This window comes from Pleuronectes platessa, chromosome 3 (genome assembly GCF_947347685.1).
Source record: "Pleuronectes platessa chromosome 3, fPlePla1.1, whole genome shotgun sequence".
In the NCBI taxonomy this organism is placed as follows: Eukaryota; Metazoa; Chordata; class Actinopteri; order Pleuronectiformes; family Pleuronectidae; genus Pleuronectes; species Pleuronectes platessa.
In genome coordinates, this window is record NC_070628.1 from 24,080,695 (window position 1) to 24,103,816 (window position 23,122).

General features: G+C 40.5%; 1 protein-coding gene across 1 annotated transcript in view; it reads right to left on the bottom strand.

The window, feature by feature from the left end:
* dnah6 (dynein, axonemal, heavy chain 6) overlaps nucleotides 1-19,574 on the bottom strand; it is a 57,584-nt gene extending 38,010 nt beyond the window's left edge. Inside the window, exons 1-37 of the mRNA XM_053418209.1 lie at nucleotides 19,514-19,574; nucleotides 19,298-19,383; nucleotides 18,966-19,136; nucleotides 18,273-18,620; nucleotides 17,068-17,202; nucleotides 16,853-16,955; nucleotides 16,692-16,758; nucleotides 16,204-16,390; nucleotides 15,994-16,095; nucleotides 15,770-15,877; nucleotides 14,969-15,058; nucleotides 14,742-14,862; nucleotides 12,393-12,544; nucleotides 12,007-12,159; nucleotides 11,527-11,778; nucleotides 11,256-11,384; nucleotides 11,021-11,134; nucleotides 10,756-10,899; nucleotides 10,454-10,609; nucleotides 10,278-10,328; nucleotides 8,921-9,013; nucleotides 8,707-8,826; nucleotides 8,231-8,411; nucleotides 8,038-8,134; nucleotides 7,611-7,833; nucleotides 6,876-7,040; nucleotides 6,388-6,498; nucleotides 6,107-6,232; nucleotides 5,778-5,933; nucleotides 5,378-5,539; nucleotides 4,024-4,161; nucleotides 3,425-3,592; nucleotides 3,175-3,323; nucleotides 1,870-1,977; nucleotides 1,608-1,734; nucleotides 379-591; nucleotides 71-292 (exon numbers count right to left, since the gene is read on the bottom strand). Coding sequence (XP_053274184.1) covers nucleotides 71-292; nucleotides 379-591; nucleotides 1,608-1,734; nucleotides 1,870-1,977; nucleotides 3,175-3,323; nucleotides 3,425-3,592; nucleotides 4,024-4,161; nucleotides 5,378-5,539; nucleotides 5,778-5,933; nucleotides 6,107-6,232; nucleotides 6,388-6,498; nucleotides 6,876-7,040; nucleotides 7,611-7,833; nucleotides 8,038-8,134; nucleotides 8,231-8,411; nucleotides 8,707-8,826; nucleotides 8,921-9,013; nucleotides 10,278-10,328; nucleotides 10,454-10,609; nucleotides 10,756-10,899; nucleotides 11,021-11,134; nucleotides 11,256-11,384; nucleotides 11,527-11,778; nucleotides 12,007-12,159; nucleotides 12,393-12,544; nucleotides 14,742-14,862; nucleotides 14,969-15,058; nucleotides 15,770-15,877; nucleotides 15,994-16,095; nucleotides 16,204-16,390; nucleotides 16,692-16,758; nucleotides 16,853-16,955; nucleotides 17,068-17,202; nucleotides 18,273-18,620; nucleotides 18,966-19,136; nucleotides 19,298-19,383; nucleotides 19,514-19,574 — 5,289 coding nt within the window. The remainder of the gene's footprint in view (nucleotides 1-70; nucleotides 293-378; nucleotides 592-1,607; nucleotides 1,735-1,869; nucleotides 1,978-3,174; nucleotides 3,324-3,424; nucleotides 3,593-4,023; nucleotides 4,162-5,377; nucleotides 5,540-5,777; nucleotides 5,934-6,106; nucleotides 6,233-6,387; nucleotides 6,499-6,875; nucleotides 7,041-7,610; nucleotides 7,834-8,037; nucleotides 8,135-8,230; nucleotides 8,412-8,706; nucleotides 8,827-8,920; nucleotides 9,014-10,277; nucleotides 10,329-10,453; nucleotides 10,610-10,755; nucleotides 10,900-11,020; nucleotides 11,135-11,255; nucleotides 11,385-11,526; nucleotides 11,779-12,006; nucleotides 12,160-12,392; nucleotides 12,545-14,741; nucleotides 14,863-14,968; nucleotides 15,059-15,769; nucleotides 15,878-15,993; nucleotides 16,096-16,203; nucleotides 16,391-16,691; nucleotides 16,759-16,852; nucleotides 16,956-17,067; nucleotides 17,203-18,272; nucleotides 18,621-18,965; nucleotides 19,137-19,297; nucleotides 19,384-19,513) is intronic.
* Between the last annotated feature and the right edge of the window lie 3,548 nt (nucleotides 19,575-23,122).

The window sequence follows — 23,122 nt, forward strand, 5'->3', positions numbered from 1 at the left end:
TATATACACTGTGAATAGGAATTTGAAATCTTGCCTGTGCGTTGACCACACAAACACACAATGATCTAACCTCGAACAACATATGGATGGATTCGCTCAGTTTGATTCTCTCACTGTTGGCCAAACACAGCATCTTGTTGTCGTCCAGGACTGTGTTCATGTTCTCGATCCACAGGGCGTCGACCGGCCCGTCGCAGACCACCCACTTGTGCTCGTCACTGTAGTCGTTGGTTGCGTTGCGGACAGTCAACGCAATGAGTCCGTCGCGCCACTCAAGAGTCAAGGTGTTAACCTGAGAAGTGGAGGTCAATAATGAATGTACGTAGAGAGAGAGGTGAAGAAGCTGTTGTATTATATATAGTCTCATATCTTGAGTACCTCTCCATAGAGCTCTCCCATAGTCACAGATTTAGGGTTGAGGACATAGGTGTTGACAGGCTGATAGAAAGGGTTGTTGTCCTTGTGCACTGTGCGATAGAGGGTCTCCAGTGTGTCAGCCAGGATGGTGTAGACGGTGGTCTTGCCTCCACCAGTTGGCCCCACCAACATCACACCATGACGCACTATCATGGTCTCATAGAGTTGAATCACCTGGTCACGAGAACAAACAGGAAGAAGATGGAAAATCTGATGTGTGAAGACAACACATCCAGGGTATCTGACAAACTATCCATATATTGTTTGGCTATTAAAAGGAGACATAGCCAGACAAACAAAATTCCATTCACATCTATTGTGTTGATGTGTTGGCAAAAATCGGACAGTCCTCAAAGCCGCGTCAAGGAAAACAATTAAAATATCAATATCTGCATGTATAGATGGCAACAGAGACAGGAAATATTGTATATTTTCCATATATTGTTATTGTCAAAAAATCCAATGAAAACATAGAAACAACGATGAATTTTATCTGAACATGTTTGTTTACATACAGCTGTTAGAAGCACATAATTGAGCCAAGTGTCTTACGATTCTTTGACATTATAATATATGGACCAAAAACTGTGACATTTCTTCAGTTATTTGTGTATGTGACTAATTGAACAGATCAGTTTTTCTTATTTGTAGCTCTATTTATTTGCATAAATAAATATATATATGTTTTTAGATGTTCTATGGTGCAATATATACTGTCCATTTCTTCGGTTACGTCTGTGTGACAATTTTAACAGTTCTGTTTTTTTTTTTTACAACCTCGACCAACAAGGTTTTGTTTTCACGCCTTTCCATGTTTATGTTGACAATTTTTTTGTAGGCAAGATTAAACAAAAACAAAGAAACTGATTACTCTTGGTGGATAGATGCAATATGGGTCAGGAAGGCACCCATACAATTTTGAAGCGAATTGATTGTTTTTCCAAGGAATAATAAATAGATCTTGCTGAAAGAAACATATTATTAGGTATATTTAGAGGACTAATGTTATGTTTTTATTGAATATATTGAATTTAAGGGGACTGTTGGGCCTTGGCAGAAGTTTGCGGTATACTGAGTGCCAGTCTAATCTTTTCATGGGATGTATTGACACATTCAAAGTTAAATTAAACAAATCTAAAAAAAAAACTACGTGAAAATAATAATAATTGCTTTTCCCATTTGAACTCTACCTTATTGGTCATGCTAGCGAGCGGCTGCAGGTTTCGCTTAACCAGACACTCCAGGATGGTGGAATGCAGAACACCATAGTCATGCTCAGGGATGCTCACACCAGGAAACAGGTCAGACACGATACCACTGCAGGGGTGTGTAAGGTGGCATATTACACATGCACAATAAGAATAAATGTTTTCACATTCAACAACAAAAAGCCTGTAATTTGGTTGTTGTATTTGCGCATTTGGATAGTTAGAAGGCAGAGTTCAGGGTTACCCAAAGAGCACAGTATCATCAGTGAGGAATTTTGGAAGGTTGGCATCCCTCAGGGCTCTGATGAGAACCACATCTTCACTCAGGTGGGGGTTTTCTCTCTTTAGAGACCTAAGAACACACACACAGAATATACTAAATACAAAAATAATTTTACAATTTAAAAACCTATGCTGGAAATGTTAGTAACAGCAGTGTTTTTTCTCCTCATGCTGTGTATAGGTCATTTGTCTGTTTGGTCATTAATTTATTTATCCTTTGTATATATACCTCATTCCTCAGTTTACTTGGTCATACAGTAGGATATTCCCCAGTTCTTACCTTACCTATCGTTGCAGCATTATTATTAAATGAAAAAACAGGTAAAAAAGGACTTGACGTAAGAGGTGGCAACACAACCAGCTCTCCAAGCAGTTAGTGCATTTCATTAAATTAAAGAATTAATATACGGCAACATTATTGTTATAATGGGGAAATTAATTAGTGTAATAAAGATAAGAAGTGTTCATCATGAGCTGGATTTTTTTACACAGTGGCAGGACGGCTACACTCAGTTACAAAAAAGAGAGAACAAAACCATCAGAGACATTAAGGCAGGTGATAATGAATGTGTGTTCAGTATGGAACAAGCAGACACAGAGGAGTAATATCGAGGCAAAGACACACAATGCATCACAAGCCAATTACAACAGTTCCCTGAGCTTCAGCTAATAACCAACAGGCAAAAGTCTCACTTTCACTACGTATGGTCAGGAGCATCCCTTTGAATCTACTTATGCGCCCACGCACACCAGGAACAGCTGTGCCTTTGCTGTCTCCAATTTCATCTACTTAATCTTGCACCTCATCTCTTCATGTGTCTCATCTCTTCGTGATGTGGATTTAACAAAGTGAGGGAATTTCACACAGATTACACGTGGGGAAATTTGTCCTCAAGTGAGAAAAATACTTTTTTCTTTTATCTGATTTAGTAACAGCTAAAAATAATAGGATCATCTGAAAAGTCATGTGTTTCTAACGTTTGCTCTGTGCCATCACTATCAAGTTCTTACTCTTACATTTAACTGTCTATTTCCTGTATCGACGACAGTTTGACACCAAACTTTGCTATCTTAATCACTGACAGTAAACCTTTTCCATGTAACACTGCATCTTTAACAGCAAAACATTGAAGCTAAATATACAGAATGTGTTGCAATGTGTGCATCTGTGGTCCTGGTGGGACTCTCCTGAAAAGGTGAGTGCCCGCATGTCCCAACAACTGAATGCACATGTGTGTCAGTGAATGCACGAGTGTGAGGCACTGACCCCGCCATGACCAGGACAGACTTGACTGCTCTCATGCCAAAGTCGTAGTGGTCCTGCTGAGACAGCTGCTCAGAGCACAGCTTGTACATCTGGGTCATCTTCCGAGCCAGGGTCTTACTGGATTCAAATCCCTCAGAGTACAGAATAACCTGGAGGGAGGGTCAAAAGTGAGGGAATACAAACTGTTGCATAGAGAGAAAAATACAGCAAGCACGCATATGTGACAGTGCAAGTGCGGGGAGTCTCTTACCTCAGCAATAAGTGCGTAGTTTGGCACCATCATGGCTATGGGTCTGAAGAGAGCTTTAAGGTTGTCAGGGAGCTCTGTTCTTCCAGCGTAGCCTGGGTTCATGGTGATGAACGCGGCGCAGGTGTTCACGAGTCTGATCTCGCGGCCCTCAAATCGGAATCTTTGCAGCTGAATAACAAGCAGAGTTGAGTCAGATAACATAATGTCTTCAATATTTGCAAAAGGAAGTATGTGTGGCAGTGACTTGTATGTTACCTGTGCTACCATACAGTGCTACCCAAGCTATGAAAAATACATTAGATGACCGGCTACATTTTCAAATGGGCTCAATGGGCTTCTGCCATGCAAAGTGTAGGACACTTGTCTTGTTTTTTTTATTTAAAAGATGTCGTCCACACATCAGTATAGAAGTGATAGGAGCCCATCATCACAATAAACCAGTGGAATCAGGTGTAAAATGGTCAACTGACTGTAGATCACTGAGGCTAAAAGCTTAGTGTTACTTTGCACGTTAGGACAGCAGAGCAACGTCTTTAATTCTTACACGATGCCTTGTAAACACTGTTTAGGGTCTGTTAGGTGTGTTTATGATGGGATACCTTAGCAGATTTAGCATTTTTTATGGTTATGAGCTGCTGAGCGATCACAGACAACACTTCGATGTTGATTCGGTTAAATTCATCAAAACAGCACCAGGCTCCTGACTGAGCGAGTCCACTGAAGAAGCGGCCCATCATCTGGAAGACACAATTTCGATTGGTTAAAAAGTGACAGCAATTTGAATTCCAATTCAATTCCTAAATAAAGAAGCATTATGAATGTGTCTCATGCTTTTAATATTGGTATCAGTTAATTTCATTATGCCTGCATTACATTGTATTACCCGCAACATGTCTGTGAGTAACATGAAAAGCACTTCACTGCACAAAAGCGCTGGTTCAAAGGTTCTAACATCTCATGGACACTGGTATTATATGTTACAATTAAATGCTGCTCACACTGACACTGGAGCCAGACCTGAACAAAGCATTAACACATAAAATCAGAGAAGACTGTGTTAAACCCACTAAATCAAAGCCCCATCCAGCTCTGATATACTTCAGGTGTCTTCTGGCAATAAATAACTACGGCAGACAGAAGAGAATTGCTTTCCAGCTGTCGTGTCACTGGGTCCTTTCAGCTGAACTGGTTGTGCCTTATTGCACTGCCAGGCACAGGACACAGCACTATTTAACGTTAAAAATGCTCAAGGTCAAAGGACCAATCGGAAGTTTCGGCGATTATGAAATACAGACATACTGATTTTAGTTAAATGTCAGCTTATCATAATTAATAGAAGGTGAACAATGTGCACAAACAGACACCGTGAATAACACACGTATCATAAGAGATGAGAGCTATCTCAGGAGAAATATAAGGAACTAATCCTGTGTTGTTAATATTAAAGTTTCAATTCGTTTAGATATGAGTCATACTACTGAAATGTTTATATAATAAATACAAACAAAACATTTAAGGATGTGACCAGCCGTATGACACCTGACATTAGCGTCCCCTAACACACATCTAACATATGTTCCTCAAATTAATAACTTACAGGAAATTTATCCAAAGAGAATAAAGGGAGAGGATTAAATTTGGATTACAATTATGCTTTGGCAGCACACAACTATGGCTCCGGGAAGTCTGATCAGTGATTTCAAAAATACACAGGCTAGAAGTCTTGACTGCTTTAGCAACAGTGCCATCTAAAGGCTTAACATAGTCGGTACAGTCGAAGTGGGAGAGCGCCTTCTCAACCAATTTCACACAGAGCAAACAAGAGTGGTGGCAAAAAGCTGCAGTAAACCAAAGGCTCCTGAACATGTGGAGTAGGTAAAGAGCTGAGGGGAACAAATGATTAAATACCGAGCAAGAAAATAAGCAAAGAGAGCATATAAGAAACACAAAGACCTTATAGTCAAGCCCATCAGAGCAGTTGAAGACAACACACTGGATGGCCAGTGCCTTGGCCAGGTCCTTGGTGGTCTCTGTTTTGCCTGTCCCTGCTGGCCCGGCTGGAGCACCTCCTAAATCCAACTGGAGAGCCCCCATCAGACAAAGGTAGCAACGGTCCTGATCAGTAGAGAGGTATGGAAGAGAGGGGGGATTAAACAAGGCAACAAACACACAGGAGGTCTTCTCTGTTTCTGTTCTATACTCGCACAATTGACAAACATGTCTTTGGCTTTATGTGAAATCAAACATATCTCACACAGTAATTATTAGATTCTGAGTGGAAGCTTGTCTACCGGATTATAAAATGTGTCTTTCCAGTTGGCTTGCACAGCTTTAATTTGATATGTTGTGTTACCGTGAGTGGTGTGATGACCAGCCGTGGACAGGCTCCCAGGTATTCGTAGCCATAAAGGTACGTGGACACAGCCATTTTGGCTACACAGTTGTCCACTTCCAGGTCCCAGTAGTACCGTAGCTGTCTCTGCCATTCAAAGTTAGACCTGGTGTCCACCTGAAACAGACAGTTGAAGTTGCTGTAAGGTTGTGAGTTGTAGAAATCTCACGTAGAGATCTGAGTCAGCTCCTGCTCCGATAAAACCAGGTGAAGAACAGACAAGGACAACATATCTTCTTGATGGTGTTTGTGTGGATCTCCACAAAGGCACTAATACTTCACAGCTGTACCTTCTGCTGGACCAGATCTGTGACAATGTCTCTGGCATGGACATCGGTGGTGATGAGGGCAGTGATGATATTTCGGTGCAAAGCAGGGAGGGGTTGTCGCACCAACGCCGCCAGGGAAATTAGCCTCTGGAATACATGCAAACGTTGCAAACAATCACATAAGATCTTTGAGTAAAAAAGTTAAAAATAGTTGGGCATGAATAAAGTGTCACAACAAATCTGAAACAAAATTATAGGGATTCAAAGCCAGCTGAAGAGCTATTAGTGTTTATTAGGATTACATCAATGTTGGCCAGCTCAAATTCCTGCAGGGCAGCAAAGTGGTCGTGATCTCCCTCCAGGCAGGCGTCCATATCCCTGCACCACATCAACTGTGAGATGGTCAGCACCACCTGGTGGACACAAAAATACACACACAAACTAAAATTAAACGCCTCCATAAAAAAAAAGAGAGAGAGAGATAGTTAAGGCTCCTTTGAGTGAATAATCATCTAAAAAAATAATAATAAAAAAAAATAGCACAAAATATATTACTATAAAATTATATAGAGGAGTAAAATTAAAAGGGTCATTTACTGGCAATAATATGTAATGATGTTTTGATATGTCCAGAGATGTAATACTACACACAATACCACATAGGGCTGAGATTGAAAGATTGAAAAGGACCAGCTCTTACGTGTGTGTTTGTGTGTGTGTGTGTGTGTGTGTGTGTGTGTGTGTGTGTGTGTGTGTGTGTGTGTGTGTGTGTGTGTGAGTGTGTTTGTACCTGCGATGGATGTCCAGCCACCACCCACTCCTCCCTAGACTTCGTCAGGTAGTCTGCAATGGCGGCCTTGCTGAGGTTACGCAGGGAGGAGAACATCGCCTCTTCCACCTTGCAGAGCCACTCCTCCACATTGCCTTGTGCCTTCAGACCTTTAGTCAGGCCCACCTTCACGTACACACAAAGGAGGAAGAATACAGTAATGGACATGACTACATGTGTTTTGTCCTTTTCTTTAATTGAGGGTTCACTGTGAATCAGTTCTCACAGCAATTATTTACCCTTTGAATCTACCTCTGTGTATGGAAGGGGCTTTGTAAATCAAACTGCCTTGTCTTGCCTTGAATTTGTGATCATTGGACAGTTGAGGCCATTCAGCTGCTACTCAACTTTGTGGCAAACTAAAATATTCTATGTTTTCTGAAAATAAAACCCCACTTCTGTATCATTTTTAATCAGAATTTGGCATGTCCATTTTTTTCTTCAAGTGCTGCTTGTACAGGTTTTTGCTAAATGTATGAATCAACCTTATTCTAGCTGTCCTTCAGGATTGTTAAGGGGCTGACAAGGTTTAATAGTGTTGCAGTTTTGTATGGAGAGAAAGGCAGTGCAAGAGAGTATTTTTTCCTTCAAACTTACCCTCTCTTATTCTCAGCGAGGACAAGAGAACAACAGTGGGAATTAAATACAATCAGTGAGTGTGACGAGAAAAAATGTGTTAAGGTTACTCGAACAGACCTTCTCTCCTTCGGGAGAGATCATAAACAGGATCACTTTGCTGTATAGGGTCTCCTGTTCCGCATGCGGTGCTGCTTCTTTAGCATCAGGGTCTTTAGGCAGCAAAGCAAACTCCAGCCGGGTAATGGCATCAAAACACTTCCTAAGGTGTGGCTGCACAGCCTGAGGATTTCTTGTCTGGGCCAAGATCTTTAGCAGCTCATCATTAGATAAGAAGCAGAACCTGCAGGGGACAGATAAAGAAAGATTATCAGAGCAGGCACACTACACACACAGGACCATAGTCGTTAGCACTCAGTGCTCAGTGGGAGGAGATGTTAAGTAAAAACTGTCAACTGTCAATGCAAAGCAACATGGTATGTAAATTATACTCTTACGTTTCAAATGTAGAATGTAAAGTGTGACAATAAACAAAGCATGTGCTTACCTGGGGAAGATGACTCTCTTTGACTCAAGGTAGTCTTCCAGACACTTCTGTATCTCCTCTAGGAGAGCATTGTTGTGCTGAAAGGTCTCCAGCAGATCTGTATAGGATGAAATGAGTTGTTTGTATGTTGTGTGAAAAGGTGTTTACCTGAGTGAGAAAAGTATTTTTCCACTCAGGCTGCACTATCACCTACCAGGCTGTACGGCTGCTCTCAGTGCATTGGGCATCTTTTTGACCCTCCCCATGATCTCCTTCCAGGTCTTGTCCACCTTAAGAAACATCTTGGATTCCGCAGGCAGCTGCCTCTTGATATCTGGAGCTAAGAAAATACTCTCCAGGTACAGCCAGTTCCTTTGGCATGTTAGCCACTCATCCTGTAACAGAAGGGTGAACATCAGCAGAGTGGCCAATGGGAAAATGTGAGCCCAGGGAGAATTAAAGAGGCACACACGATTAATAATGTAATTAAACCACAGTCTTAAATGTGACACTGTTACTCAGTCTTTACATGAACTGAAATAAAGGAATCAATAAACATTAACAGAGAACAATTACTTTTGCAGCCAGTAGGGAGAGCTACTGTGTTACATTTAAAGCTATGTCAGAACAATCACTTGCAGCCAGATGTAAGATCAGTGCAGTGGTATGGGATCTGTTCTAAGCTGTCACCAGTGTTTGGTTGAGGAGAGTCAGCTGTTCCAGCAGTTTGTCCACCCTGACCTTGATGGGCGCTACGTAGCGAGAAGATGCTACCGTGCCCACATTAATAAGGCTGTCGTCCAGGAGTACCTACACAGCAAACAAACGTGGTGAACACAAATAAACACACAATCTGATGTACTGTAAGAGAGAGTGTGTGCATGTGTATGCTGCATGTTGCTACCTGGATATCATCCGTGCCTCCTAAGATAAACATCTCCTCGGCTTCGCCATGAGATAGGACAGTCAGCTCTGTGGTCCTCCACATGTCCTCCACCTGCAAGGCCCATCCAAAGGGCAGAGGTTAAACAACATGGATTCTACAAGAAATCTTTATGCGTGTGTGTATCTCATGTGGATCCTTGAACAGGCGTGATTTCAATAGTGGCAACCCAGTGACACTGGACTCACGGTGAGAGGGATTTATCACAAGGGAAAAGTCTGGACTCAAGCAACCATAGAACAGAATATCCATGTCCACTGTTTTCATGTTTAATTCCCATTACACACAGTGACGTACACATTACTCATCACTGTATATTAGTATATCTGATAGAATTTAAATACTGCAAAGTTACATTTTAGTGAAATTATGGTTACTGCTTTTACTGAAAACTGACTATGAAGCTAGTGCGAAAGGAAGTGCCATAGTTGAGGGCAGATCACAAGAATCTATTTTAATTGTCTATGATTAATGTCAGACGCCACTACATAAATCAAACGGTGTCGCAAACCTGGAAACACCACATGCCACCACTGTTAAGACCCTGGTGGTTTAAGACATTTTCCCTTGTGCATCCTGCCTGTGTTTTGTTGTGTCATGTCTTTCCCCCTGTTTGTTTGTGTTGTCGTGTGCTTGTTGTGGTTGGGATGTCAGGCCATGTGTGTTTTGTTATTGTCCTGAGACTCTGCCCTCTACTGCTTCCCGCTCTTTTTTCCCCCTCACCTGTTCCCCATCATCAACCTGAGTGTTTGCCTAATTAGTTCACCTGTGTCTTGTCTTTGTTTCCCCTTCTATTTAAGCCCAGTCTTTCTGTTGTCCCCTGTCGGATTGTCTCATCATTTTTTGATTGTGAAGAAGCAATGCCTGGATACTGCTATTTGTGAACTCTGTTATCTGGTATGATTTTTGACTCCCTGATTTTTTGAGCCTCTTTGGAATTCTGTTTTGCCAAGTTATTGAATTGGATTTTCAGTTTTTTGGCTCTTGTCATTTTTTGCCTTTTTGGATTCCTTGGTTTTTCTGTTTTTGTTAAATAAAGAAGTATTTTTTGGCATCTAAGTCTGCGATTGGGTCCTTGTTCTGTGGAAGCCTAACAACCACATTACCTGAGTGTATAAAAGTGTCAATTTTCTTTTTTTAACAGAAATCTAGGTATTTGCAGAGGTCATCATTGAATCATCATTAAAGTCATCAAATTGGCATGTGTGGGCATAAAGATTACCAGCTCGTATTCAAATAACAGGTGTTGGAGGTAACTTCTGCTGTGGTGTCTTACATCTAAATGGGTACATAATATATTCATAGGAAGTCGACACACCTTTGTAATAATGGTCTCCACCGATGCCTCTCCTGAAGCCTGTCCTGACATCTGAAAGTCAAGGTGCTGTGTTAGTCTTGTTTATCAACGTTTAAGTATAAAGGTATTCAGTAAAACTGGCTTGTGTATTGAAGGTGAGTATCCTATGGCAGAGTGAATCTCCATTTGTATGGTACCTCTTGTATCTCTGTGCCATAGGAGAATATTTTGAGCTCCTCCAAAGCGGCCATAGTGAGCTCTGTCACGTTCAGGGAGGTGTTCATAATAGACTCCAGTTTGGTCCAGTGTTCTGGCTTCATACATGGGTTACGCAGATCAGTGATCACAGGCAGCTGATGAAAAACACATGAAGTTAATTTGGTGAAAGCAGTCGTGTAGAACAGTCTGGCTACATCACAACTACTAGCTTTCAGTCAATATTTCAACATGTTATGTTGTCATTGATGTCAGCCACTACAGAACACTTTGTCCAACGCACCCTTTGCTTCATAACTTCCACCTTGGCCTTCAGACTTAGCACTACGTTGTTGCGTGGCAGACCCTTCTCCAGCTGGACGACGTATTTGCCGTATTTGGTTATCTGTGAGTTGAACTGCTCCATGTCCAGTTGCTCTAGTGTGCCCTATTGAGGAAAAAACATGAAGGAACAGCCTTAAAAAGAGAAGGAGCTGCATATATGTCTAATATACCATATGCCTGTCCAGGCTAGCACATACAATTCAGTCTTTTTACGTGCACCTCACCTGCTGCCACACATCCTGGAGAGAGTCCCATTCCTCGAGAGAGTCCCACAGCAGCTGCTTCAGCCTTAAATCTGCAGTTAGCTCCTCCAAGGTGTCAAACTTGGTCACCTCCATCTGTATGTAGAGAAGGAAAACTGGTTTGGATTAGCGGGCTTGTTATTTTGGAAAACTGTAACACATATATTTTGTGTCTTGCTGTGTTTAAAGGAGAATTGAATCTGAAGAATTACAGCACCTTGAATTTCTTCTGGTAGGATGTGTAGGTAGAAGCCTGGGCCTGCATCTCATCCATAGAAAGATGGATCTTTTCCAGCAGCAGACGCACTCTGGAGGAATCTGCATTGATGTCCAAGATTTGTGGATCCTACACATGAGAAGGCACACGGCAAACAAGTAAAGATGGAGTGATAAGTTAGTCATAAGTGAAAAGAACTAAAAAAACGCTGTACAGTCCCAAAGTTTGTGTTTGTAAGTGTGTAAATAGGTAACAGAGGTTTTCCATGTACCTGTGACTTCAGCTTGGTTTCCATGACCTCCCGGTTCAGCTGCTTTATGGCCTTGCTTAGAGAAGTGCACAACTTATCCATGCTGGACTCCCGATCTAGCACTGCCTCATCAATGAGCATGTGCAGAGAGTTAATAGAAGATGGCAAGGTGGCGAAGACAATCATGTCCTCGGGTGGCGTGGGAACCGAGTACTTGTTAATCAGATTGTACATCTTACACACGGTCTCCTGCTCCTCGTCCAGCTCTGTAATCTGGTAAGAGGAACAAAAGGAAAGGGGAAGAGTCAGATAGCAAATGTAAAGGAGGTGGTTGGGGAAATTGACAGAAATGTGCAATATGAATCAAAGATTTTTACAATTTGATGTATGTACAGTATGGTTGTTATTGGCCACGGAAAGTCTACAGTCACAGGTGGGGACATTTGTGCAGAGCAATGTTGAAAGAAAATACGATTAACAAACATGATATTTAAGTCTTACCCTCTCTTGTATCTCATCCAGGAATATGAGTGAGCTGGCTAACTCAGCGGTAGTAGTGGGACTAAACTCAAGTTTAAACTGGGCGTCACATGCCTCACTGATGATGGCATCTAGTTTCCTCTTGGCCAGCTTGGTGAGCATCTCATTGAAGACCTGGAGGATGGATTTAATATTTTTGTGTATTTAATACTTTTTCTGTAGTGTTTATTGAATATTTTATAGTACTTATTCCAACGGATCCCTGGACCTCTCTTTTACAATTTACATTTAAGTTATGTTTAATTAACACTGAAAGTCCTCACTGCCCTTTTGTTTGAATCACTTGCTCGTCATGATCAAATAATTAAACTCATTGACAATCAACGCATCTGTATGCTCGTCCTCACCTCCAGACAGCGCAGGGGGGAAGCCACAAGCTTCTGTTTGAGCTTTGTTTTGTCAACCAGCAGTAAACCCAGATGTTTCTTCTGCTGGATGTCTTCGGTCTCTCTACATTCACTGTGGTATAACTTCAGTGCGTTTTCAAAGAAGGACAAACCTGTGAAATTAGGACAAAAGTCATCAGTGTAACAAAGCCACACGTGTTACTCTACTTGCTCTGCCCATTAACTACAAGTCATATGTGTTCACTCAATGTTTGTCTTTCATGTTTTCCCTTTTTTATCTCACAGTATGTTTCCCCAACTGTTCACAAGTGCACGGATAAAACAGTCCACCCTCTCACTTTTCCTTGTGCCTTTTTATCTGTCTAACCTGCTGTGCAGCAATGCTGTACATGTCTCTTACAACCTTTGTCAAACCCCCAACCATTGTAATAATACAAATGGTAGTGATTATATATGATTCCATATAGATATATGCATATACCTAGAGCTACACTTGTAAGCACAACTAAAAGATGTAATTTATGGTCCACAAAAACAGTGAATTATCTATGTGATAGTGATAAAGTAAGCATTGATTTTGTGACTGCTGCTTGTGAATGCATACCTTCCCACAAAAGTTGAATTAACCAACAGAGAGATGTTTTTTAAACAGGCTGCTTTCAGTTGCATAACAATGCTATAGGTAACATAATCATATTATGATTATGTTACCTATAGCACATAATAGAAGAGAATAGAAACAACCCCAGGTTTCTCTTCAGCACTGTAGCCAGGCTGACAGAGAGTCACCCCTCCACCGAACCCAGTATTCCTCGATCCCTAAATAGCAATATCTTTATGACCTTTTTTAATGATAAAATTCAAACTATTAGAAATAAAATCAACCATCTCCTGCCCTCAATTGGGAATAATACCCTCACAACAACAGAGATCTCAGAAACGGCTGAGAATCCTACCCATTACTTAGACAGCTTCTCTCTGATCACCCGTGATCAGTTTACCAAAATAATCTCAGGTTCTAAACCAACAACCTCTATTTTAGATCCCATTCCTACAAAATTACTTAAAGAAATCCTGCCCCTAATTGATAGTTTGTTACTTAATACAATCAATCTGTCATTATCATCAGGTTATGTACCACAGTCTTTTAAAATAGCTGTCATCAAACCCCTACTCAAAAAACCCACCCTAGACCCAGAGGTTTTAGCCAATTACAGACCAATATCTAATCTACCCTTCATGTCTAAAATCTTAGAAAAAGTTGAAGCCAACAAATTTCTAGGACCGCTTTTTTCCACTTGCGTAATATTTCAAAAATTAGACATGTCCTTTCACAAAAAGATGCAGCAGTAAGTCGTTAAAGACTCTACAGCTTGTCCAAAATGCCGCAGCACGTGTCCTGACGAGAACCAAGAAAAGAGAGCACATTTCTCCAGTATTAGCACCGATACACTGGCTTCCAGTTAAATCTAGAATAGAATTTAAAATTCTTCTCCTCACCTTCAAGGCCCTTAATAATGCAACGCCTTTTTACCTTAAAGAGCTGTTAGTACCTTATAAACCCACTACAGCACTCCGCTCCCAGAATTCAAGCCTACTTGTCGTCCCTAAAGTCTCTAAAAGTAGAGTAGGAGCCAGAGCTTTTAGCCATCAAGCCCCTCGGCTGTGGAATAATCTACCACTTTCAGTTCGGGAGGCAGACACCATCTTTTCGTTTAAGAGTAGGCTCAAAACCTTCCTTTTTGATAAAGCTTATAGTTAGAGCTAATTAGTGCGGAAGAACGTAACTTTCTATTTTATGACACATGACACACGGAGCTTCTCTTTCCAGCTTCTCCTTCCTCTTCTCCATCCCTATCCCCCTTCCCCCGGAATCCCTTTGCTTTATCACCCGCAGATCCAGGGCAGATTGCACTTCTGTCTGTCCTGGGAGAGGGATCCCTCACATGTGGCTCTCTCTGAGGTTTCTACGTATTTTTACCCTGTTAAAAGGGTTTTTAGTAGTTTTTCCTTAATCTTGCTGAGGGTTAAGGACAGAGGATGCCACACCCTGTTAAAGCCCTATGAGATGAATTGTAATTTGTGAATATGGGCTATACAAATAAAATTTGATTGATTGATATTTCTGAAGAAAAAAAACTTCTGCAAGCTGGTTTAATTTCGACAAAACTACAGTTGGTAACTTGTTACGTGTCCAACACATGCTTCTGTTCGCCAGTAACAAAGGCATATTTCATGCCAAGGAACAAAGAAAAAACCAGCACTGTTCTCAACTGAAGTGCTCTTTGTGTTGTGAGTGGGAGATGTGTTACAAAAATAATGTCTATGTTGATGTATGCTGGGCATCACCCTGTTCATGTTGCTGCATCGCATCCAGATCCAGACTCTCGTTCTCCTTATAGAACACTCGGAAACGCTCAAACTCTTGCGAGTACACTTTTGCTGCATCAAAGGCAGCCTGCAGTGATTCCTAAGAGGAAAAAAACAACAAATAAATAAGGTCCACACACAAACAGTACTGTATAGACAAAGCACATTGTGCATTGATGGAGCACAAAGGAAAAGTTAAAGTTTACCATGATTTTTCGGATGATGCTTTGAAGGTAGCTGTCAGTTTCCATGATGAATTCCAAACTGGGGCCATCTTCATATTTGTTTTCCAGTATCTGTAAGTTAACAAACGCACAGACACAGAGATGAGATTACACACTTATTACTATGGGTTTCTTCCTCTTTATTCAAGAGCCTGGTCTTTCAGTTTAAGAGCAGGACTTATTGCTTTCAGGCTCAGATTTTGTAATGCTTTCAATCAAAACCCTTTGGACTGTGGATAAATTAAATTGTCCCTCCATTGTTGTGGTTACTTTTGCTGATGGTATTGTTCCCCAAAAAATACAGTGGGGTAAAAAACATGGGAAGCGTCTATTTTGTTGTCATAGTTGTTAGCAGCAATGTTCCCCTAACATAATAGATTTTGCTGCTCCATGTTGACCAGGGATCTACTGGACTCCTGCTCCATGAAGGTGTAATAATAGAGCCATGGAGGGTAGGAGTGCATCGACCTGATGAAAGTAACCAGCTCTACAGGACTTTTAGAGAAGTAAAAGTATTACATCCGAAATAAGTGTGGGACCATTTAATTTGTCAACATTACACTTGGCAGATTGAGCGCAGGAAATCTGAGTACAAGCTCACAATTTGAGCACAAGCTGAGCAAATCTTAGCCAAAGTAGGAGCTACTTAAATGTGAGCGCAGGATTTTAAGTGAAAGCATAAGACCACAAGAATATGTAAAATCAAATAACGATTGAAATACTTTCAAATATAAACATTCAAATACAAACTAAGTTACTCTCAATATACCTAGTTCTTCTTACCTCAAACTCTCCAGGCTGTGTCACTGAATCAAAATCAGGATCGGTCGCAAATGTATTAACCGACAGCACTGTCTTCTGAAACTCCCCAATGACCTCTGCAATAGTCTCCTGTGAAATAAAAAAAACAGGGAAAAACACATTCGCAATCTGTACAGGAGTAGCTGTATATTGGAGTTCATCAATAAGCCAAAGTATAATTATTCATGATAATTTGGGAAACACACCTGAAAGTTTTCTTCGCTGGGTTTGAAGGTCAGAGCGTTTGTGTCCAACATCAACTCAGAGATGAACAAAGGTTGGACATGAGGGGTTTCTGACTCATCAGACTATCAAAGACACACAAATCAAACACACATCAAGACCAAACTGAGAAATTCTCTGTGTCTGCTTAAAGTGATGGTTCCACTGGTTAAAATACTGAAAAAACACCCTACCTTCCCATCCATCTCTTGATCCACAGGGTCAGTGGTGGTCTCAGAGTGCTGACTCAAGCTCTGAATGATGGCGCTGCCGGGTGTTAGATCTACCTGCTCCTGGAGCACAGCCAGAAGCTTGGCCACTGCATTCACCACCAAGGAGTGCAGGGTCTTGACGACCATATAGTCAACAAGACGGATGAAGCTGAGTATGTGAGAGACAGACGGGTTGGACTGGTTCATGCTATAGACATGTCATTGTAAGAAGTGCACAGCTTTTATTCAAAACAGCTGTTTAATTCAACTGCCTCATTCTGCCAGGTTAGTTAAGAAGAATGGAGAGTGGAATTTAGTCCTCATTAATTCCATGAAACCTGTTCTCCACCAACAACATGTCAAAACATCTTTCATCCTTTTGGAAAAAGGAGAAGGGGGTATGCCTTGTACATGAATAGAGACAGAGAGTTAACAGTATAGAAGGGAAGTAAATTCATTAAATAACGCACCAGACAAGGCGGCCGGAGAGAAACGTCTTGTTGATTCCCATAAGCAGTTTCTTGTCTATTTGATCATCTGGGTCAAAAAGAGAATTGTATCAAACATTCAATACTGAAGTCTATGTATGCACATTGAATCATGTTCATATGTGTACACTGTATACACGCACTTGGGTCATCCGAATTGGATTGAGGTTCCATTGAGAAGTTGAGACAGGCACTAAGTGTCACATCCTTAACCAGGGCTTCAAACTTCTCCAAGTCATTCGAAATCTGATGGGAATAAATACATGAAGTCAACGAGTTTCTGAGGACACATGCAAACCAAATGCACTTACATAGGACAAGTATTAAAGCCAAGTGCTGTATGAATGTAGTATTGCACCTTTTGCAGTTGTTTGAGCTGCGTGTCCTGGAACTCCTGCAGTGTGTAAGTGTGTTTTTTCTCAATGTGACACAAGCTCGTGTCGCTGATTTGGTGAGACATTTTCCTGATGTCTATCAGTGCAGGACTTAAAGACTGTAAGAGATACACATGTGTTAACAGGTTAAACATCTTACCCATACTTCTTAAGTTCATTCCAAGATCGTTTCTCAAAGTGACCATATTTACAATGAATGAATGATTGATTTGAAAGTGCATCTATGCATTTAGACAAGACAAAATAAAACAGATGTAAATGATGACGTTTCGAGTCGAATATGAATTTCGGGGCTTCTGGACACTTTGATGACACCACACGAGCAGTATGGAGGAAGATAAATCCCTAATAACTTCAGTTGTATTAAATTCAGCTGCTTCACTGTTTACCCCTGAAACTCCAGCAGTGTTTTGTGGACTCAAACATTTCATCCCCCCCTGCATCGTTATAGGGGTGAGTAGATAATGAGTGAATTTTCATTTTTGGGTGAACTATTCTTTTAAGTGCACATTTTACATTCGAAAGAGTAGGAATAGAGTGAGTGATATCGAGTGCTACCCCTTCTTTATAATTTGTCTTTTCGAGATGTAGGTGAAAAATACACATTCAAGCTTTCTGCTTCAGTTCCCATTCACCACTCAGAACAAGTCAGTCAAATAAAGCTAGACATAAAGTAAGAAATAGAGCATTTCGAGCAAATAGAAAAAAAGGCAATCCAAATAAAGACAAAATGTGACATATTTGCAACAGGAAAAACTTAACATCCCGCTCTATTATATATATCCATTCAGAATGTCATATTTAAACATTAATTTAAACTTATCCAATGTTCAGCATGTTTTCCATTCCACTGTACAATAACTCCATAGTTTGACTTATATTATTGTCATACAGGGATATTTTGGTTGGTTATCACTAATTATTTGATCATGCTGATTTTCGCTCACCTGAGACAACTTTTGGATACTGATGGGTATTAATATTATTTTTTTATTTACATAATTTGGACAGTTTTGAAGTCAACCAGATCCTTACATTTTAGGGTTTTAAGTTGATGAAGAGTGAGTTTGTTGTTTCACCATATGCAGTATATGATGTTCCTTATTCAAGATCATTATGACAGTTGGTGACTAAATGTAGACCTTGGTTTATGCACCCAGTGACATACCGGATTGACAAAGAACAGGCGGTTTTGCAGGGACTCCCGGGCCAAATGAAACTTCTTTTGGCGGACTTTTGAGCGCCAGACATAGAAAGGTTTCCATTTTTCGAAGAGGGCAAAGAAACGGATGGAGCTCATCTTGCAGTGGTAGTTGTACTCCTCTTCCCAGCGGTCGATGGTCACATGTTCATACTCGTCTCCACGCACGACTACCACGCCATCTTCATCGATCATCATGAAGTCATCTTTGCTGTACTCATAAAGTTTAACTTCGCCAGGAACCACATGTTTACCAGCCTTAATGGAAAAGGGTCGTTTAGGGAGACTGGGTGTTGATTCCACATCCTGCGACGCCTGAGAAGGAGCAGTTGAGAGGCACAAGGAAAGATGAATTCAGCTCATTTATGGGAAATTAACTCCACATTCTTTATGCCTTTAAAAAAATTCAACCATTTGCATGAAAAGCTTGATTTTCTGAAAACCATTTTGATTAATACCATGTTTTTTCAACTGTTCAAGCTGTCGAAAGCTTGATTACAAATCATTTTACAAAAAATGCTATAATTTAACAGGTTTTAGCGCTGATTTTGATTTATGAAATAAATTCAGAGCAGATATACTTTTCATGGATATGTGCATCCTATACTATTGGCATTTTCAATCATGCTGATTTTCTTCTTGTGCCTGCATGTCTCTGACCTTTGAAGTGGACGGCAGAGGAGGTAGGTGGACAGGCGACTGTTTCTGGGGCCTGTGTGGCCGCCCTATTTGTTTAGGTGAAGGTGCCCAGCCCGGAAAATGCATCCGCTTTAGGTTGTCTAAGTGTTTGCGACTGGGTTTTATTCGTTTCACACGCCTTCTCAGCACAGCCTACATTGGGGAGAGGAAACGGACATTAACAAAAGATTCATACCTGTATACTTTCAAATCTGATTCCGAGACAAGGTTAATATATGTTAATAATATGGGAGGTACCACATTTTGAGTGGATGATATCTCATTGAGTTACATCTTTGTTTGCCGAGTCATACCTCTGGGTCTTTAATATGGAGTGGGGGCTTTGGGAAGACGGAGGAGTGGCCCAGTTCAGGGAGCTTGTGAGGCGGCCCAGGGACCTCTGTGTCAAAAGGGATGTAAGTACATTAACACTTAAGAGTTGACTTACCCAGAGTTTTGGATTATATACTATTTGACTTGATTAGCACATTTCCATAAAAGCAAAAAGGCTCTGGATTAGCCGGACCTACCACTGGACATATTTCCCTTGCTTGGACTTTGTAGGGAGTCTCTGGGAGAAGAAGAGGCCATGGTCGACACAAGCTGTGGGACAGAGACAGAGGAGCAGTACACCACAGTTGAAATTACATGTTAATGTAAGTGAATTAATGTTACTGAATATTCATGTTATGTTGTTATGTTTTTGTTAACTACGTATGTTGTCTATTTTGTGATTTTGTTCCAGAAAATTATTTCATTTTATCTTTTAAAAATGTCCTTTAAAAACGATCTTGGGTCTGAGACTAAGCTAAAGTGCAGTGGTAACATCCGAGTAAAGTCACTGGGTTTTAGCAAAAAGAAAGAAGTACTTAACTAAAGTTGACTTGTTTTATTTTAAAGTCATACCTCTGGGTCTTTAACATGGAGTGGGGACCTTGGGACAGTGGAGACACTCAGTTTGGGGAGCTTGTGAGGCCGCTCAGGGTCTGTGTGTCGAACGGAATTTAAGTACATTAATACATACAAATTTTACATTTACATTGATGCAAACAATACATGCATGTATCTGTGTTACCTTGCTTAATGCTAGCTAAGTTAACTGTCTAACGTTATTTTTAAACGTTGAAAGCAGCAAACTTCAGTAAGGGCAAACTCAAATCGTGTCAATGGCAACAGGTTTCTGATTTGTGGCTACAGGTTTCTGATTTGTGGCAACAGGTTTCTGATATGTGGCAACAGGTTTCTGATATGTGGCAACAGGTTTCTGATTTGTGGCAACAGGTTTCTGATTTGTGGCAACAGGTTTCTGATATGTGGCAACAGGTTTCTGATTTGTGGCAACAGGTTTCTGATATGTGGCAACAGGTTTCTGATTTGTGGCAACAGGTTTCTGATATGAGGCAACAGGTTTCTGATTCGTGGCAACAGGTTTCTGATATGAAAACGCAGTTGCCTTTGATGCCACACTATGCAACAATGTTTAGAGGCTTTGACACCGCACGGTTTGGAAGCAGCCACCTTAGCTGCCTTGGATTCAACACTGTTGAGAGGCAGCTGGAGGCACTGTTTGTGATTTTATTCCATGAGATGTATACTGGATTATGATTTATTAGATAGTATGATAGCTCTCAGGGGTTGGACTCAAAATGAATCAAGAAGAGTTGCATATCTATCAGATCCATATGCATGATCTTGGTGTCTATGGATAGGTGGGAAACACTGTATTAGCAGTATCAGTTACAGTGGGACCAGTAAACTGTGATAAACCAAAGGAGAAATGTACATATTTATCCTTGCCTTAAATTTTACATCAGATGGTGAATAACTCCACGATAGCAATGATGCACAGAGATGCCACTGCTCATGTAGCAATTTATTGACTACAACTTTAGCAAAGAAGATGGAAATACCTCAAAGCAACAAAGTGTTTCGTAACGGTAGGAACTGGCTCACTCTCCATTTACAGTTTTATTTACTATCATAAGTGACGTTGGCCCAAATGTTTTCCTTATGAAGGGATCTCATAGGGATTCTCCGAGAACTCTTAATTAAATACAATCACATCCATAGGAACATTCAAATTGGACTTCTATGGTGTAAAAGCATCAGTGAATATACTAGACAAATGATGAACGAAGCTGTACACAAAGAAAAGCTGCTGACCTACTACTTTTAACCAAGTTTTATTCTCATGTCTTCAGTATTTATATGAATTCAGTTAACTGACAATGACTCCATGAACAGCAAGACTGATACAGGCTGGCTTATCCTGTTGAATTAAAGTGAAAGGTACTGATAATAAAGCAAACTGTTACTTATACTTTCCTGGCTAACCAATCATATCTTCATCAAGGTTACCAAGTACAACCTGACAAATATGTATTTCCTTGCTTTTGATGACAGACATTCACATTTATTTATTTTATGTTTACATCTGACTCATCATCGGAATCTTTCCTCGCTAAACACACTGGAAAAGAGAAGGTTACACTCTAGTAAAGCCCTCGAACAACGTGCGATTATTCAAGAACTATAAATCTGTGGAATAAAAACACAGTGAGAATCCCAAGACTTTCGCGAACCTACACATATATTTTATGGTTAGAGTAAAAAAATGTGATCATGGCAGCGAGTTATAAAAAGTGTGGCTCCGAGATCAGCTCATTGGTATTGCTACAACTACAGGTTCTGTAGTAAGGACTGGGTTGTAAGTGACTTTAATAATAAAAAATATTGAAGTTCAAAAGGCACGAACATGAATTGGCTAATGATACATTAATAACAGCTTCTCACCATCTTTCTATTTCAGACAGAGGAGTAAAGTCATAGCAAAATTTAGTGTTTTTATGTAACTCATTCAAAAGAAAGCAGGATTCCAATTTCTGTCATTAAGCATCATCATCCATTGACTATAGGCTACATAAATATTCATATGGAAAAAAAATATGTACAGATGGTAATGCAGTGAAGTGTCCACTTAGTACTTGTTGCACATTTTTACAGTGCAAAGTAAAAATGATGTCCTCAAAAGTTTTTTGATGGCAGAACGTTATGTGAATGTGATAGAGCCTACACGTATCCAGCAGTAATATCACTTAATTTTGATATGCAGTTCAAAAAACACAATTACTCATCAATATGATGACACAATACTTGGCCCCATAAAATGCTTAGTAAATATTATTAAAAAGTTTTTCACACATTCAATCAACTTTCAAATAAACCTGAAAACATCAGTTGAAAGTCTTGACCATCTTTCGGGGGATATGCTACAGGTTTCTACATTTTTGTCCCGTTAGTGGCTTTATTATGGAAAATTAATGTGTAGTTCCTGTTATAAGCAGGTTGGTGGTTGGGACTCTTGTTTTGAAAGGGGTTCTGAAAAAGAGAAAAAAAAAGCGAGCAACAGTAGCTCCTCGACCAATGGGATAAGCATATTCTATATAATCGTACTCGTGTGTGAATATGCTGTCAGCTCATTGATCCCAGAGCAGGACATTGCCTGGGAACAAGTTTACCGTAAATTTTCAAATAAAGCGCGCTGTTATTCATTTACCATTGGCATTTTACTGACCATTTTTTAAATCTCACAGTAATACGGGACAAAGTGCGTCCCTTTTCAGCTCATACGGGACGGGTGCTATTGTTTCTAAATACGGGACGATTCCGTTTTTCAAGGGACGGTTGGCCACCCTAACAACTGTCTTTACATATCAGTGGCAGTTTCTGCTGCCACCGGAAGTGCCTCTACGAGCTGCCACTGTCACGATTTGAGCTTCTGTCTCGGAAACCTTCTAAACTTGTTTCACATCCGTGAACATCTAGCCATTGAGTAAACATTGTATTAGAAAGGTACAGACCTGCTGACTGACTCATATCCAGCTCCAAAATGAAGGGTTAATAAAGCTTTAAGGTTTAAACTTAATTAAATCATCTCTTCCGTTTGTCCAGGAGTTACTGGTGCCGGGCTCAGGTTTACGGTTTCCTAGCAACAACACTCTTTCCCTGCATGCACCGCAACCAAACAAGAGCACGTGGCTGGTTTTACGTTGGTTTCACCGGTTTCACCCCGACTTTAATAAAAACTTTTATTTTGAATTTTTTGTTCAAAGTACATCAACAATAAAGAGCACACTTCA